Source organism: Populus trichocarpa, chromosome 7 (genome assembly GCF_000002775.5).
Source record: "Populus trichocarpa isolate Nisqually-1 chromosome 7, P.trichocarpa_v4.1, whole genome shotgun sequence".
In the NCBI taxonomy this organism is placed as follows: domain Eukaryota; kingdom Viridiplantae; phylum Streptophyta; class Magnoliopsida; order Malpighiales; family Salicaceae; genus Populus; species Populus trichocarpa.
In genome coordinates, this window is record NC_037291.2 from 8,822,939 (window position 1) to 8,841,052 (window position 18,114).

Below are 18,114 nucleotides of genomic sequence, written 5' to 3' on the forward strand. Positions count from 1 at the left end.
ACCAAAATCTTCATAACTAAATTCGATGTGCCTTTCCTGCAATTTGTTTTATTATAATATAATTAATTAAAAAATAGATTCCAAAAGGATCTTTTTGAAGCGCACACGAGCATTAGATTATTCTTTTTCTTTCTAATACATTCACGTTAAAATTATAAAAATATAATTTTTTTATTTATTGAAACTTGCTTTTACATTTTTAATGAGTTACGTTGTTGTTTAAAAATAAGTTATTATAGTAAAGAAGATAAAAATAAAAATTAGCGCATTAATCATATGAAGATGTTTTAATTAATTTTTTTTTTTTTATCCTTATTTCAAATTATTCAAAATTGTTTTGATATTTATTCTAATTGCTTTTTATTAAGTAATCATCATAGCTCCAAAAGCTATATTTTTCTATTAAGAAATATATTAATAAAAGAAATAAGGAATTATACTAGAAAGTTATATATATACACACACACGTGTGAATTGTGATAGGCCAGCATGATATAAGAAAAGAAACCAACTTGATCCAACAAGTTGATTCGTTTGTTTGACCACTGAAAGTTTGTTTTTTACGGTTCAAAAGATACGTGGCGGCTACGTGACTGGGTAGTTTACTCTTCTAATACATATTTGAAAACAACGCAATTAAAAAAGCATTTTGAAAAAAGCAAACTTTTAATAAAGATTTGATTGATAATAGCGACTTTAGCAGAGACATGGTGATTATTGGAAACAATTAATCTTAACCCTAATCCCAAACTAATTCTAAATAAAAATTCTAGATACTACTGTAGCTCTAAGGGTGTATTTGAAATTATAATAGTTGTTATGATTCAAAGTGTTTTTCATTTAAAAATATATCAAAATAGTATTTTTTTTATTTTTTAAAAATAATTTTTGAAATCAGCACATTAAAACGATCTAAAAATATAAAAAATAATTTTTAACAAAAGTTTTTTTTAAACTTTGAGAGAACGCGATTTACAAACCGTGTTCCCAAACAAACCATAAGCCATAACTCTAAATCTAAAAATAAACTTTAAACACTAACACCAATCACTATTCTTAAAATTAAACACTAATCAATAACCCTAACTAACTCTACATATTGTTGCTTTAGGGTTAGTTTTTAGAGTTTGCATTTAGGGTCTAAGCGAGGTTAATTAGGATTTATTTATGGAGTTAATGATTAGTTTAGATTTAGAGTTATAGTCTAGGGTTAGGTATAATTTAGGATTTGTGTTTGGAGTTAAATTAGGATTAGTTTACGCTTGATCTTTTTTGTCAAATCGCTATTCCCAATCACTGAATATTTTTCAAAGACTTTTTAATTAAAATATTACTGGTTGTCAAATTGTGTTAATTTCTTTTTCAAAAAAAATCCCGCATGCAATAATGTGGCAGTTGGCATTTGTAAACAAAGCTTTGCATGTCAACGTAATATGATAAATGAGTGTGAAGACAAACTTTGCCGTCTTCAAGTAATATATATAGTTTAGTAGTCGGTTGTGGCAATTTGGTGGCTCTGAATAGCTGAAGGGCTCTCTGCTCTCTGCTCTCTCTCTTTAATCTGTTCCTCTCCCTCACTCGTCGTTGATTCTCTTGCCATTTCATCGATACGTACCTTGCAATTACAGAAGATTCAAGTATTGATCATGATCAGACATCCGTTTCTTCTTCCCTTCTTAGCCCTTTCTTTTGTTTGCATCATTGGTTTGGCTGCCATAGCTCAAGCACAGAATCAAACTCAAGCTACTACAGATCCTGATGAAGGTACAGCCTTCTCTCTCTCTCCCCTTTTTAGTTGTTCTTGGTGATGATGGTGATGTTATCAATATATATTACCATGATCTCTCAACTAATTATCTATTAAGAGAACAAAATTTCTGACGATCAACTAAGAATTAGATCTTAGAACTATTCTTTTACCAGCTTGGTTAAGAAATTTACTTGAAGTATATATTCATTTTACTTTTTTTAAGAAATAATATGAGATCACACACAAAAGAAAATCGCATGAGCGAGAGAAGTGGTTCAAGTTTTGATTTATTCATATCAATGGTAGTTTTAAGGTTTGTCCCTAAAAAACATATAAAAAAAAAAGAAAGAAAGAAAGAAGGAAAACCCTATATATATATATGTGATCCATATATTTTAATTCGGGTAAAAGAAATTTAAAAGAAAGAGCTATCTCTCCACATATCAAGGATCTCTCCTATATGTTTACTTGCATGCTCTTGCCAGTTGCCACCTTACATTATTTGTTTGTTTAGCTACAAATTGAGTTGATATTAAAAAAAAATAATTAATGATGGCGGCTCCTATAAAGAAGGTTAGAAATGATAAATGATAAGGGTGGCTTGAGCTTCCAGTGGGGTTGATTATTACTTAAATTTATTTTATTTTTTAAAAAGAAAATGATTGGTTAAAAGGTGTGTGTATATATATATATATAGCATGTTCTTATTCAACCAACAGTAAAATAATAATAATAATAAATTTAATACACAAAAAATAGCATCAAAATACCTCCTAATTAACCAAACAATCAGAATACGCACCAACACCCTGTTTGAAAAGGAAAAGGAGAACCTAAAGCATTATGAGTCTTTAATTGACCATCACGGGGATGGCTCGTAATCATAATTAAGATGGGGATTAAGCCTTTATTTGTTTTTAGTTATTTAAAAATAATATAATCATAAGTTATGAATTATTACATATATTTACATATTATGCTGTAAAAAAATAGTTAATCACTCTCAGTAACTCCATAGCTGTGATGCTTGCGATATAGTAGTATAACTATAATTTACTTTAACATAAATATTAATTTATGCTTCTTCTCACCTAACTTATTTTTTGATAAAAATAAATTTTCTTATTCTAGTGGGGAAAAAGTTCATGACTATTACTAGTAATATATAATTTTTTGTTTTTTGTTTTTGTTTTTGGATATGCAGCTAGAACATTAAACTCGATCTTTCAACAATGGAGTATATCAGCCAACACCAATCAATGGAACACAAGTGGAGACGTATGCAGTGGAGCAGCCACTGGTGCATCTCCTACCATTGACAACAAAGATTTCAACCCCTTTATCAAATGTGACTGCACTTTCCTTAATGGCACCACTTGCCGTATTACTGCCCTGTATGTTCTCTCTTTACCAACTTTAAAGTTTCCATTTATGCCCTGTAAAGTCTTTGTGTTCTTGTGATTTTCTGGGATAAAAGTTGAATCTTTCTTCACGCTTGCTTATTCTTTATATTATTGAAATGCAGGAAAGTTTATGCAATAGATGTTATAGGATTAATTCCAGATGAGCTTTGGAGCTTGAAATACCTCACCAATTTGTATGGTTTCCAGTCCTCATGTACATTTGCTTCAGTCTTACACTACTGTTTATAGCACATCGTACATATGACCAGTCTGTCAGTGTGATTTAAACTTACGAGTGTGCTTGTTCTGATTTCTTGCAGGAATTTGGGTCAAAATTATTTGACAGGTAACCTGTCACCATCCATCGGTAATCTAACTCGGATGCAATACCTGTAAGCTGTTCTTATTTTTAATTATGAATTAATAGGATATCGCATATATATTTTGTATTCTTCTTCTTCTGATTACAAGTTTATATTTCGATTAGGACCATTGGCATTAATGCATTGTCTGGGGAGCTTCCTAAGGAACTTGGACAGCTTACTGATTTAAGAGTATTGTAAGTTCATTTAATTGGCAACCTCCTGATTTTTATTTCATAGGCATGAATTGGTGCAGCTTCTTCTTCTTCTTCTTCTTCTTTTTTTTTTTATGTATTAACTTGTAACTTCCATATTGTTGATTTGCTTCTTAATGTTGATAGTGGTTTTGGATCAAACAACTTCAATGGTTCTCTGCCATCTGCGCTTGGGAATTTAGTAAAACTGGAACAAATGTAAGTTGTGGTATTGCTGAGCTTCTGTTCAATTTAAATGTAAATTACTATGCTTGTTGATAGGGAGTGACTGTCCTGGGATCTCGTACAGAAAAATGTGAAGAAGTAGAGTGGCATAGGAAAGAAAGCAAATCCATGAACAGAGATTATTTGCCCTTCATCCTGTGGCTGAAATAGTATAACCAATATACGAGCATTCTTATGTCTCTGGAACTAATTATTCTGCACATCTATATTTTTGTTCTGCCAACTTCTATTCTTTCATGATGATCTGGTAACCATTTACATGGATAATTAGACTGAAAAGAATGGTTAAAAAATTAATGAAATTTGTTTGCCTTGGCAGTTATTTTGATAGTTCTGGAGTTAGTGGTGAGATTCCTACAACCTTTGCTAATTTGCAGAACTTGGCTACAGTGTAAGAATATTTTGACTGTTCTTCCACTTAATTAAAATGTCCTGAAATGTTGTTTCGAAGTAAAAATAAAATAAAATTGAATCAATATTTTTCTGAGCAATCGTTGCTGTTCATCTCAGGTGGGCTTCAGACAACGAACTCACAGGAAGGATACCTGACTTCATAGGAAATTGGTCAAAGCTTACTTCCCTGTAAGAAGATTTATAACATGTTTTATATTTATTTTCTTCAATTGCACTTGAGACAACAATGGTTTGAGCTCCCTTTTCCACGTAAAACTTCTATTTTAGGTAGAAGAATTGTGACAAGTAAAACAAATTGTTTGTTTGTACTTCTTTGCATGTTAAATCTGCACAGTTTATATCATCTAGTCATGAATGTTACTGCAGAAGATTTGAAGGTAATGCTTTTGAAGGTCCAATACCATCAGTCTTCTCCAACCTCACTAATTTGACAGACTTGTGAGTTTCTGCATCTGTTTCTTTGCTATCCTTCTTTATATGTTACTGGTCAACGGTGCTAACAATCTCATTTAAACCATGGTTGCAGAAGGATAAGCGATTTATCTGATGGAGGCTCCTCACTGGAATTTATTAAAAACATGAAGTCTCTAAGCATTTTGTGAGACAACAGTCTATCATTTGCTTTTTTCTCCCTGTTCTTGAAAGCTTTTGAAATGTAATGTCAATTTCTTGGGCACATGTCATCCAGGATGCTCAGGAATGACAACATCTCTGCTTCAATTCCATCCTACATCGGAGAATTCCAGAGTTTGACACAGCTGTAAGTTATTTCTATTAACATGTGTCTTTAGATGTATCATACATGTTAAGGAGGAAATTATGTTTGGCTGGAGTGAGCTGGTTCAGTTACACGAAAGTGTAACTTGTCTCTTCAAGCAATGAGGCTGGTTCATATTTCTATGAGGTATGATCACTTCAAAGTGGCCACAAAGCACAGTCTTTTCCCCTCTTCATGGAGTAATGAATCTGGGTTAAATTATGCAACAGGAAGTTGCACGAGGAAGAGCTAATTATTTCCTTTCTATGTTTGACCATTGCTTTCACCGTGTTGGATGGCTAAATTTATCTTTCTGATGTATGATGTATGATGATGACAATTTTTTTTCTTCTTTAAGGGATTTGAGCTTCAACAATATCGAGGGACAGATTCCAGACTCGCTTTTCAATTTGAGCTCGCTCACTTACTTGTAAGATACCATCGTTGCTTAATTGCATCATATCTCATTACATGTACGATACATATTGAAGCATGCCTTGTTCCCACTGTGCTTAGGTTTCTTGGAAACAATAAATTAAATGGCACCCTTCCGGCAACAAAAAGTTCAAGACTTCTCAATGTGTAAGTACATTTGGAATATTGATTTTCAACATTATGTGACGAACACTATCTTTTGGCTGGAATACAAGTTCATTTATTCGGTCTTAAGCTCAGATGGTTAATGCTGATCATTTCATTCTTCCAGAGATGTGTCATACAATAATTTAGCAGGGGGATTTCCATCCTGGGTCAGCGAAACAAATTTAGAGCTGTAAGTTTTACATTCGGCAATCTTATTTGCACATCAAATAGTATGTGCAAACAGCTTGTGAAAAATATTTCTTAAGAATAAAACTACCATTCTGTAATTTGTGCTCAAATCCTGTGTGCACTTACTGCTGAATGAAGCTCATGTTAAGACATTACTTGTGTCTGTGCAGTAATTTAGTTGCCAACAACTTCACAGTAGTTGCTTCAAACCTCAGGTGAATCTTTTCTTCTAAATCCCTCTTTAATTCGAGCATTCCATTGAAATATTTCCAAATAGTTCATCTAATTACCTTCCTCATTTAATTTTCAGCGGTTTGCCGTCAGGGCTGAATTGTCTTCAACGCGACTTTCCTTGCAATCGAGGCTCTCCAATCTGTAAGTACAACTGAAATGCTTTATTTTTGTTTCCACTCGTGCTTTGTTGAGTGGAATGCTTTGTATCAGGATTGTAGGTTTGAAAACAATCCTGTCATCTAATGTGCAAGAATCATATCACAATTTCGAGAGCTATTATCATCTTTTTTCTGATTATTACTTTTTTTTTTTTGTAATGGTGTAGATTCACAATTTGGTATCAAGTGTGGTGGTCCAGAAATCACATCTTCAAACAGGGTTCTATTTGAGAGAGATAACACGAGTCTTGCTGCAGCATCATACTATGTGAGTGACACAAGCACTTTTGGTGTTAGTAATACTGGATATTTTTCAGGAAGCAACGACCCTCAGTACACGACATCTTCATCGTCACAATTTACAAATACTCTAGACTCTGAGTTGTTCCAGACATCTCGACTCTCTGCTTCATCACTAAGGTACTATGGGTTGGGGCTTGAGAATGGTAACTACACCATTACCATTCAGTTTACAGAATCAGTTATTTTTCAAGGAAGCACATGGAAGAGTCTTGGAAGGCGTGTTTTCGATGTTTATATCCAGGTCTGTATTGCGGCATTAAATGTGTATTACTGTGATAATAAGCACAATAAATAATTACATGTTTAAGTGGTAGAAGTCTTAAAATGGATGTGATTCATCGAGTACTTATGCAGCATGAATATTGAAACTGACTGCTAAGATTTTTGTGTAATCCTGAATCACCACTTGATCAAGACAAGTAAACCTTTCACGAAGAAAGTTGTTCCTAACTTTTTCATAATTCAACTGTAAACCTTGTTGCAGTTGCCATCATGGAAACTACAGTCTAATCTTGCAATGAATTAGCCCTTCCACGTAATTCTTGGCATCACATGACATCAAATCTCTTAGTTTGCTTGCCAAAAAAATGGTTGCTTTTGTTATTTCAATTCTATCTAAGTTCTTTCCTTGGTATTCCAGGGAAGTCGTGTTTTGAAGGATTTTGACATACAAAAGGCAGCAGGCGGAATCATGAATCAAGCTGTACAGAGGGAATTTAAGGTTCAGGTAACAGAAAATTACCTTGATATCCATTTCTTTTGGGCTGGAAAGGGGACTTGTTGCATTCCTGCTCAAGGTACATATGGACCTTCTGTTTCAGCGATCAATGCTATCCCAGGTAACGCACTTGGTAAATTCTAATGTTACCCGAGTTATTGAGTTCTGACTACTGAGGTTCTGTACAGATTTCACACCCACTGTTAGTAACAAGCTACCAAGTGAGAAGAAGAAGAAGAATAGGACTGGTTTGATTGCGGGGATTGTTGTTGGTGTTGGAATAGTAGGCTTTCTACTTGTTTTTGCTGTATTCTTTGTTCGAAGAAGAAAAGGGCAAAGCAACAATGATTTTGAAGGTAAGCTGGAAAAGGAAAACCGTGCTTCATTTCTGTTCAAGCTATCAGACCTTTTAACTGTTTGTAGAATCCATATATAAAAATGCTGCTATCTCCTATCAGTATGATTATAGTCTTTTACTGTTCGTAGCATTTGACCCACATACTGTGTTAATTACATTGATAATTTTATGTATATTTTGGGGCCGTTGCTGTTCCCATCTTAAACTAGACAATCTCTGGATAAAAAGTATTAGATAATTTCAGAAGTATAATGGAACACTGAGGCATAAACTAAAATTTTCTCATGTCAGAGGCTCTTAGATGTAAGAACATAGCACTGCATTCCATCTAACGTCATTTAATCAAAAGATTAGTTCTTATTTGCAATTTCATCTTGTAAAGATTCTTCTCCCCTCTCTCTATCCTTTTAAAAATGTACATGATAGATAAGTGAATAAGTGAGCAGACAAACAGTTTCCTGAATAAGTATGCGTTTAAAATTGCAGAGTTCCTAGGGATCGATGCTAGACCGTACACTTTCAGTTATGGTGAACTGAAGACTGCTACAGAAGATTTTAGTTCTGCTAATAAGCTTGGAGAGGGAGGGTTTGGACCAGTTTTCAAGGTAAGTAATTATATTAATCAATGATAGAAAGTAGCTGAGCACATCTTATGTGCTTAATTCTTCCATCTATTTCATAAATTCAGTTGAGCAGTCTAAATGTTGGAAGTGTTATACAAAGGTGTAAGTCGTGCTAGCCCAACTTTCATATTGCTCGCAGTTGCAGGAAATTTGGATCATTAAAATCAGAACATAATATTTCACTACACTAATTGATTTTTTACCAATAGGGAAAACTTAATGATGGGAGAGTGATTGCTGTTAAGCAACTGTCCATAGCATCTCACCAAGGAAAGACTCAGTTTATAGCAGAGATTGCTACTATATCTGCTGTGCAACACCGTAATCTCGTGAAATTGTATGGATGCTGCATCGAGGGAGCAAATCGACTCCTTGTATACGAGTATCTCGAGAACAAGAGTCTTGATCAAGCAGTATTTGGTACGCTAATTTGCTACACACACACACACACTAGTATAGAAAATGCAGCAGAAACATAATTATGCATGCTCACATAATGCAGGAGAGCAAAGTTTGAATCTTGACTGGCCAACACGCTATGATATATGCTTGGGAGTAGCGAGAGGTCTAGCTTATCTTCATGAGGAATCAAGGATTCGAATTGTACACAGAGACGTGAAGGCCAGTAACATTCTGCTTGATTTTAATCTCATTCCAAAAATTTCAGATTTTGGTTTAGCCAAACTTTACGATGATAAGAAGACCCATATAAGCACCCGTGTTGCAGGAACAATGTAAGATTTTGAAGTGAAAAACCATTAAATTTCTTTTTATTCAAGGAACCATCCTTTTACTCGATTCATGTCTAGAATCATTGACTGTGCAATCAGAGCATTCGTTACTGACTCTGTCACTACTAATATAGTGGATATCTTGCACCGGAGTATGCAATGCGTGGACACCTGACAGAGAAGGCCGATGTATTCGCCTTTGGAGTTGTGGCTCTGGAAATCATAAGTGGAAGACCAAATTCAGACACAAGCTTGGAAACGGAAAAGATTTATCTTCTCGAATGGGTATGCTATATACGATAATCACACCTCACTCACTGCAAGTGTTTTGCCCACATTTGACTCTGGCCAGTTTATGATTAATACATCATGTTTCTATCAAATCCTTTACTTTCTAAAGTCATTCATCAATATACGTGGTTACTTTCTTTTCAGGCCTGGGACCTCCATGAAAACAACCGTCAAGTTGAGCTAGTAGACTCTAGACTATCTGAATTTAACGAGGAAGAAGTGAACCGTCTGATAGGAGTTGCTCTTTTATGTACTCAAACTGCACCTACGCTACGGCCATCAATGTCACGGGTCATTGCTATGCTATCTGGTGATATTGAAGTGAACAGTGTAACTTCGAAACCGGGATACTTGACTGACTGGAAATTTGATGATACAAGCACCTATATGAGTGATGATGCAACGAGAGCATCAGATACTAGCCACTACAATTCATCCACAAGGACAAGCCTCGTGAACAACCCAAAGGATTTGTCACCAACCGCCACCGATCCCATACTCCGTGACACTATCGGACAGGGAAGATAATGATTTCCTTTGACCAGTGCTGCTGCTTTATTCATTGAAGTCTTTTGTTCATATACATGTTTTTTTTTACGAATTTGTACAATCATATGTACATAACTACAAGACACTCTATGATCGGTGTTTAAAATGAGTTTTCGTTTTTGTATTTACTGGTTTCGTTTCTCTTCATGGATGTAAGATAGGGTGGAGTTCTAAATCTTGTTATAGGTGTTTCTTGAAGCAACTGTAACAATATTATTGATAAATTAAGAGGATGTTGGAATCCCATTGTTCGCTGTATGTACTTTTCAGCTTCTCCATATCCATTAAATTCTTAAAGGAGTGGATTGATTCTGACTTCTTCTTTATCACATATAGTGTTTAGGAGATTTGGTGCAAGATTTTGATGTCATTAGCATCGTTATGAACTCTGGTACTTATTTGAAGTTGAATGCAATCATGGAAAACGAAAGAAAGGTATTTTTGTGCTGGAATGTTAGATGGGCAAGGCAGTTCAAATTCCTGAAATTTGGTAAGATGTTTAACTGCTTGTTTTTACGTGTCAATCCATTGCACGTACTATGAAACTGGGCTCTGTTTCTTGCCCTGTTTCTGTTCCTGTTGTGTGAAGGAAAACCATTATCCCCCATCGAATGTAACACAAATTTTGTGATTTCAGAGAGGAGGAAACAAAATCTACTACCTGAAATTGCATATGAAACATTGAATTACATGTGTAAGCTAATGACTTGTCCTACTGAATTGCTTAACATAGGATGTCAATTGTTACAGTTTATTACGAAGCTTACATTTCTTGGCCCTAAAGCAATCCTTCCCTTTATTAATTTTAATTCTTAAAAAAAAAAAAAAAAAAACATAGTGCTCTCAAATTTACTTAGGTAATGCATTTAGTAGTATTGAGGGGAGTCCAATACGGTGACCTGGGTGAGAGCAATGACTTACAAGAATGATCTTGTATGATTTCTGGAAATTCTTCTCTTTCTCTAGTGGCTTTTCTTTGTCTGGAAGCTTTCCAGATTGATCTTGTATCAACTGGTATCAAAGCTATAGTTCTTTAAAACCAAAGTATTCCACCAGATACTCGTTATCAAGATATGAAAAGTTGAAGATAAGATTAATGAATCCATTGCAGTTGTCAACGGGATCTTTTTCAGGGTTTATTTTTTTGTACAACCCTTCACTATATTTTTCAGGGTTTTTATCTTAGATTTATTTGATCATTTTCTTGTGCGTGTTTATTCACTCAAAAACTCAAAGTTATTAGATCCAATCGGGTTCATAACCCGTATGGCAAGTGTAACTAGTGATCCTTGATAACAGGATTGTGAAATGGCTTACTTTATTAAATGAATTACTCAGGTATATATACAGCAAAAAAAGAATATGCTAACAAAATGGCTAACAAATTGCCTGTACATTTTGGTTGCCTATATGCGTGGGAGTGTAACAGATTTGTGCAGTGTTTGTTATACAGTGATGCACTACTGTTTTACAGTGTGTATTATGGTGTGTCTGTTATCCCCCTGCAAGAAGGAGCTCGGCATGAGAGGCCGATCTTGTCACGAAGAAACATAAAACGAACTCTGGAGAGCGGTTTAGTGAGGAGATCAGCTAGTTGATTAGTGGAGGAGACGTGAGCAACACGGAGAGTGCCTTTTTGTACTTGATCACGTATGAAGTGGAAGTCGATAGCAACATGCTTCATTCTGGAGTGGAAAACAGGATTTAAACATAACTGAGTAGCCCCAACATTGTCACAGTAAATGACTGGACAGGTTGGTAGTGGGAGGCCAAGATCATGTAGCAATGAGGATATCCAATTGAGTTTAGTAGCGGTATTGGCAACTGACCTATATTCTGCCTCAGTTGAAGAGCGTGCAATGGTTTTCTGCTTTTTGGAGCTCCAGGAGATAGGATTGCGACCAAAATAAACAATATAGGCGCTTGTGGAAGAGAAGTGGTCTGGATCACCTCCCCAGTCAACATCAGAATAGGCATATAAGGCATCAGAAAATGCATGTAAGGAAGGAGGAGAAGCACTATATAGCTGAAGACCATGATCAGGGGTACCACACAGATAACGTAGCAAGCGTTTGACATGTGTTCAGTGGTTGGCTTGTGCATGAATTGGGAGAGTTTATTGACCGCATAGGCGATATCAAGTCGTGTGAGGAGTAGATATTGTAGACTGCCCACAACTGAATGAAATTCTGTGGGATCAAATAATGCATCTCCTGAGTATAGGGAAAGTGTGGTACTTGATGGTAGAGGAGTGGAAACAGGTTTAACATCAGTCATGTGAGTGCTAGTGAGAAGATCAAGCAAATACCGACATTGAGATAGCAGAAATCCATACCGGTTTGGAAGAATTTCTATCCCAAGAAAATACGACAAAGTTCCAAGATCCTTAAGAGAGAACCGATGAGCCAGCAGATTGATGAACTGATTGACCATGTGTGCATCATCCCCAGTAATAATGAGATCGTCAACATAGACTAGTAAATAGACAAGATGGTTACCAGTTGTGAGGACGAATAATGAAGTGTCAGCATGAGAGTTTTTAAACCCTGACTGAAGAAGAAACGAGCGGAGTTCATGATACTAGGTGCGAGGAGCCTGTTTTAAACCGTAGATAGCTTTCTAAAGCTTACACACATGAGATGGGAAGTCTGTATCAATGAATCCAGGTGGCTGACTCATATATACATGTTCATTAAGATTACCTTGTAAGAATGCATTGTTAACATCAAGCTGCCGTAATGTCCAACCATAACTGACTGCAATGCTAAGAACAAGTCGGATGGTGGTAGGTTTGATGACCGGACTGAAGGTGTCATAATAGTCAACACCTGAACGTTGATGGAATCCTTTGGCAACCAAACGAGCCTTGTGCCTGTCAACAGAACCATCAGAATTTTATTTGGTGCGAAAGATCCATTTGCAGCCCACAACATTTTGACATGAGGCGGAAGGTATGAGCTTCCAAGTGCCATTACGAATGAGAGCATTAAATTCTTCTGACATGGCTTGGCGCCATTTGGGATTTTTAAGTGCTTGGGCAGATGTGGTGGGTTCAAGATCAGAACTCGTGGATAACATGGTTGAAAGATTGAGTTTGTTGATAGGTTTATGAATATTATTTTTCGCCCTTGTTTGTATGGGATGAGTTGGGAGGCAAGTTATTGGCAGGTTCTCTATGGTACATATTTGATGTGTGTAGGTGGGAGTAATGGGTGTGAGGAGGGGAACATGTTGAGAAGTAGGTGGTGTAACGTATGGTACTGCTGGAGCTTCACAATGAAGCTGCTGTTGAGAACAAACTACAGAAGGTGGTGTGACTATGGAAGGGACAGTGCGGAGTGTGATAGGTGGTGGTAGCCATGTAGATATTGTGGTCGATTCAGGTAGTGCAGTTTGTGGAAGAGTTGATGTAAAAGGAAAAATTGATTCAATAAAACGAACATGTTTTGACACAAAATGTTTGGACGTGGAAGGATCATAACAGAGATAAGCACTTTGAGTGAGAGAGTACCCAAAGAAGACACATGGTTTAGAATGAGGTTCTAGTTTATGAAAAGTGTAGGGACGAAGCCAAGGATAGCAAAGACAACCAAACACTTTAAGTTTGGAGTAATTGGGAGGGGAAGCAAAGATTTGTTCGTAAGGAGATAACAGATTTAGTGTTGGAATAGGCATCATATTGATCAAGTATACAACTATAGCAAAAGCATGAGTCCAATGACAAAGGAATGGAAGCATGAGAGAGAAGAGTGAGACTTGTCTTAACGATATGGAGGTGTCTCCGTTCAGAAAAACCATTGTGTTCAGGTGTGTGAGGTGGAGTGGTGCGATGTGAGATGCCATGAAGAGCAAGAAGGTTAGTAAGTGCCACATATTCTCCACCATTATCAGAGTACAGGGTATGAATATTTTGATTAAAGTGTTTCTTCGTAATGGCTTTGAACCGAATGAAGATGTCCTTTACGTGTGATTTTTGTTTTAGAGGATAGAGCCATATATACTTAGTGAAGTGATCAACAAAGATGACATAATACTTAAAACCATCATAAGACATAATTAGTGAAGTCCATACATCGGAGAAAATAATCTGAAGTGGTCGAGTGGAAGTAATGGTGGATGTGGAAAATGAAAGTTTATGACTCTTATTGCAATGGCAAGCATCACAAGACATCTTGGAAAAACCAGAAGAAGATAAATCAAGGCCATGTTTAGAAATGACATGTTGTAAAATAGGGAGAGCAGGATGTCCCAATCTGTAATGCCAGGCAGAGGAGGAGGTTTTGACTCTGGAAAAGGCAATCAGAGGGGGAGAAGTTAGCTATTCATAGACATCATCCTTAGCTTTACCCGTCAAAAGGATTGCTCCTGTGTAAAGATCCTTGACAAGAAAAGTGTATGGTAAGAATTCAATAGAAGCATTATTTGAGATGCAAAATTTGGAAATGGAAATCAAATTTTTTATAATGCTGGGTACACAGAGAACATTTGTTAAGGAAAAATGAGTATTGGAGGTGGGAAGAGAGGTAGAACCAGTGTGTGTAATGGGAAGGCCTGTGCCATCTCCAATCATAATATTGTCAGATCCCTGATATGGGGCATGAAGGGAGAGGTTGTTGAGATCAGAGGTAACATGATGAGAAGCACCGTTATCTAACAGCCATGGTGGAGTGTTGGTAGAGGTGGTAGTAAGGTGTGCTGTTGGGTGCCATAAGGAGTTGGACACTGGGGAACTGGTGCTATGTGATGTGGTAATCGATATTAATTTAAAAGAGGGATAGTACTTAGCTGTATGGCCTTGTATGCTGCAGATTTGGCAAAAACCAAAATAAGGTTTGGAAGGATTGCAACCAGGACGTGGAATGGGAGAGCCTGACTGAGAAGTAGTAGAAAAACGAGTATTATGGGAGGATGATGAACGCCAGCTGATACTGCTGTTGTTGGATAGGGAACGCCAGCCTGTGTGTCTGCCAGGAGAATGTATGGAGTGTGGTGTCTGACGATAGCTAGTAGAGTGTCGGTTGGCGAGATGAGCAGATGCAGGAAAGTAAGATTGATCAGGGTGACTGATATGTTGGAGGGATGCTTCAAAGTTAAGGAGTTTGTCATGGAGCTCATCAAAGGAGATTGGATTATCATGAGCTTGAACTGCCCTGGTAAGCTCTTTGTAGTCATCACCAAGGCCCTCAAGGATTCTTTCTGAGAGGTCTTCAGCATCAACTGGTGCTCCAAGAATGGCAAGCTCATCAGCTCGAGCTTTAATGGTCTAAAGGAACTTAGAGACACCCATAGATCCTTTAGTGATGTGTTTTAATTGATTTTTCACTTGCTTGATTCTGCCACGAGATGGTTTGGCATATCTATTAGCCAAGATTGTCCAGGCTTCTTTGGAGGTTTGTGCTTGAGCAATGAATGACATGATAGTAGGTGAAAGTGAGCCAAGAATGACATTGAGAAGGAGTTGATCTTGACGGATCCATAGTGTATATGTTGGGTTAGGTGTGGTGGTTTCTGGAAGAAGAGATGCTGGACAGGGATGTGAGCCATCAATGAAGCCATGAAAATCATATCCTATGAATAGAGTCTGGAATTGAAGTTTTTAGGCCAGATAGTTGGTGGAGGTAAGTTTGACTGGAGTTTGGGCTGCTATATTGATGGTAATCAATGTGCGTGATGATCATTTGTGTTAAGGATGGTGGTGTTGATAGACATTGAAAGCAAAAACTAAAGAGTAGGTAGGGAAGAAAGAAAAACAATTAGTGCTCTGACACCATGATAACAGGATTGTGAAATGGCTTACTTTATTAAATGAATTACTCAGGTATATATACAGCAAAAGAAGAATATGCTAACAGAATGGCTAACAGATTGCCTGTACATTTTGGTTGCCTATATGCGTGGGAGTGTAACAAATTTGTGCAGTGTTTGTTATACAGTGATGCACTACTGTTTTACAGTGTGTATTATGGTGTGTTTGTTATTGGATAGATTTATTTGATCATTTTCTTGTGCGTGTTTATTGACTCAAAAACTCAAAGTTATTAGACCCAATCAGGTTCATAACCCGTATGACAAGTGTAACTAGTGATCCTGATTGACTTGAGTCAATAAGAAATATTGTAGTCACAAAATAAATGAATAAAAAAGAAGGTTAAAATGACATGTATTACTAATTTTTAGTTGAATTGGGTTTTCAAATGGTCCGACAAAATAATGATAATAATTAGAAAAGAATATGAACTTAAAGTTTTAGTGAGTATAATGGATTTAATATGCATCCTTCTAAGCTTTTATAGCATACTAGTTATTTCAATCCTTATTTTTTTTTTTAGAAAAATCCATTTTGGTCAAAAATTTCATTTCTCTTATTTTTTATTTCCTGATTTGAAAGAGAAAAGATAAACCGGTCGGATTCAATTGGTAGTGATAGAAAGTCTCTATTAACACCGATTTGGGCCAAAGAAAAGGTTAATTTTAGTGTCAACAAGTTTCATTCAATGAGTAAAGTTTATCTTAGGTGTTCTTTGTCCTTAACATTGTCTAACACGATAAATATATGCCCATAAAGGTTTTTTTTTATTTCGGGTTAATTTTGGGTTTGTTGATGAATTTTTTGTTGTTATAGGTCATACACGGATTTATCAAGGTATTTAGAGTGTTTTGAGTCGAAAATAGATTGAAAACTAATAGGTTTTTGGGTCAAGAACCCATCAACCTTGATTTTTTGCCATAATGGTGGCAAGAATATGAGGAAAAGCAAACGACGCATCACCTACCTCAAGAGGTGATGTGTTATCTGCCTTTATTTTTTTTTTCAAGAAAATAAAGGTAGAAAACAAGTCATTCTCCCCATAAAAAAAAATTAAACAGGCCTAAGCACAAGGGTTTCTCGAGGCTTACGTGCATGGGCTTTTTCTTTAAAGGCCCGAGTGTGTTGGGCGAAATATTTTTTTTTAGGATTCATTTGAGAATAATTTTGGAACCAAATTTTCCTTTATCCTTGTAAAAACTTTATAAGGTGGGAAATGCATCAACTTTATTACGAAAGCTTACCTATAAATGAATAGCAGATCACTAGATAACTGGCTCGTGCTCCTTTACATGTTGGACTAAAAAAATTTAAACGTAAGAAAAAATGTCCAGGTCATAGGTAACTCTTCAAAATTGTCATTAAACTTGGTGTTACGAGTCAACTTTGAAACCTCTCAACCTGACTCCTTTTCTAACTCAAGTTTCAAGTTAAACCATGTGAAAGTTGCTCGACGTAAGCCAATTGACTTGGCAGGCCCAAAGGCAATTCAAAGGGCTAGTAAAAACATGATTTAGTTTTTTTTTTTAAATAAGATGATATTTTTTTTTAATATTAAGACAACGACATATTGGATCAATCTGGGTTTTGTGGCTCAACCCACCAAACCTGCCTCATATGTCATAGATCAATTGAGTTTAGTAACTTTTTTAACTATTTTTTTTGTTTAGCTATACAATAAAAAAATAGACGTTCATAAAATTAAGCATCGACTCAATGTTAGAATGTTTGTTTAAGACTGCGATAACCTTATAAAAAGTAAATCAAAACAAATTTTGAAATCCAATTTCCAATCAACCAAAGTCAACCCATCAAACTTACAATCCAGGTCATGAATTCTATTAGGTTTAATAACCTTTTTTTAAACTACCTTTTTTTTTATTATATGAGAAAAAAATAGATACTCAAAAAATCGAGCACTAACCCAATATCGAGATGTTTGTTTGAGATTACAATAACCTGATAAAATAAATAAATAAATTATAAATATCAATTCAAAATCAATCGATTATTGAAGGATGAAACTGAAAAGAAAAAAAAACATCAATAAAAAAACTATATGGCCAAATTGGGATTCTTGTTAGAGAAAAAATCAAAGATAAAAAAAAAAATTAGGCCATGAACATGGGATTTTTTTAATGACGAATGATCTTTTCTATTAAAAATATTAAACAGATAACATGTCGTATGCTACCTAGAATTTGACCATAATAGTGGTGCCTATAATATCAGGGGTTTTTTTAGCCTAAAAATCCATTTTAACCCATTATCACCTAAAACAATCAAATAAACACTCTTATAACGACCAAAAACCAACTTATCAACCTAAAAAAACCAAAATCAAACTATGAAGATTTTATTTTCTCAATTCCAATATATTTTTTTAGTAGAGATAAAGGTTAGAAAACACCTCATTGAAACTCCTTCGTTGAATGGAATCTGTTGA

The 18,114-nt window shown here is 35.7% G+C and overlaps 1 protein-coding gene across 1 annotated transcript; it reads left to right on the plus strand.

Moving 5' to 3' along the window:
- Positions 1-1,515: 1,515 nt before the first annotated feature.
- Positions 1,516-10,103, plus strand: LOC7456331 (probable LRR receptor-like serine/threonine-protein kinase At1g56130). Its single transcript, XM_002310641.4, has 24 exons — positions 1,516-1,764; positions 2,955-3,144; positions 3,276-3,347; positions 3,474-3,545; positions 3,641-3,712; positions 3,857-3,928; positions 4,275-4,346; positions 4,466-4,537; positions 4,736-4,807; positions 4,896-4,967; positions 5,058-5,129; positions 5,485-5,556; positions 5,643-5,708; positions 5,833-5,898; positions 6,068-6,112; positions 6,208-6,272; positions 6,457-6,833; positions 7,233-7,431; positions 7,499-7,666; positions 8,155-8,273; positions 8,501-8,711; positions 8,794-9,025; positions 9,157-9,307; positions 9,458-10,103. Exons 1-24 carry the CDS (start codon positions 1,647-1,649, stop codon positions 9,839-9,841), a joined length of 3,111 nt encoding a protein of 1,036 aa, XP_002310677.2. The 5' UTR covers positions 1,516-1,646; the 3' UTR covers positions 9,842-10,103.
- The last annotated feature ends 8,011 nt before the right edge of the window (positions 10,104-18,114 follow it).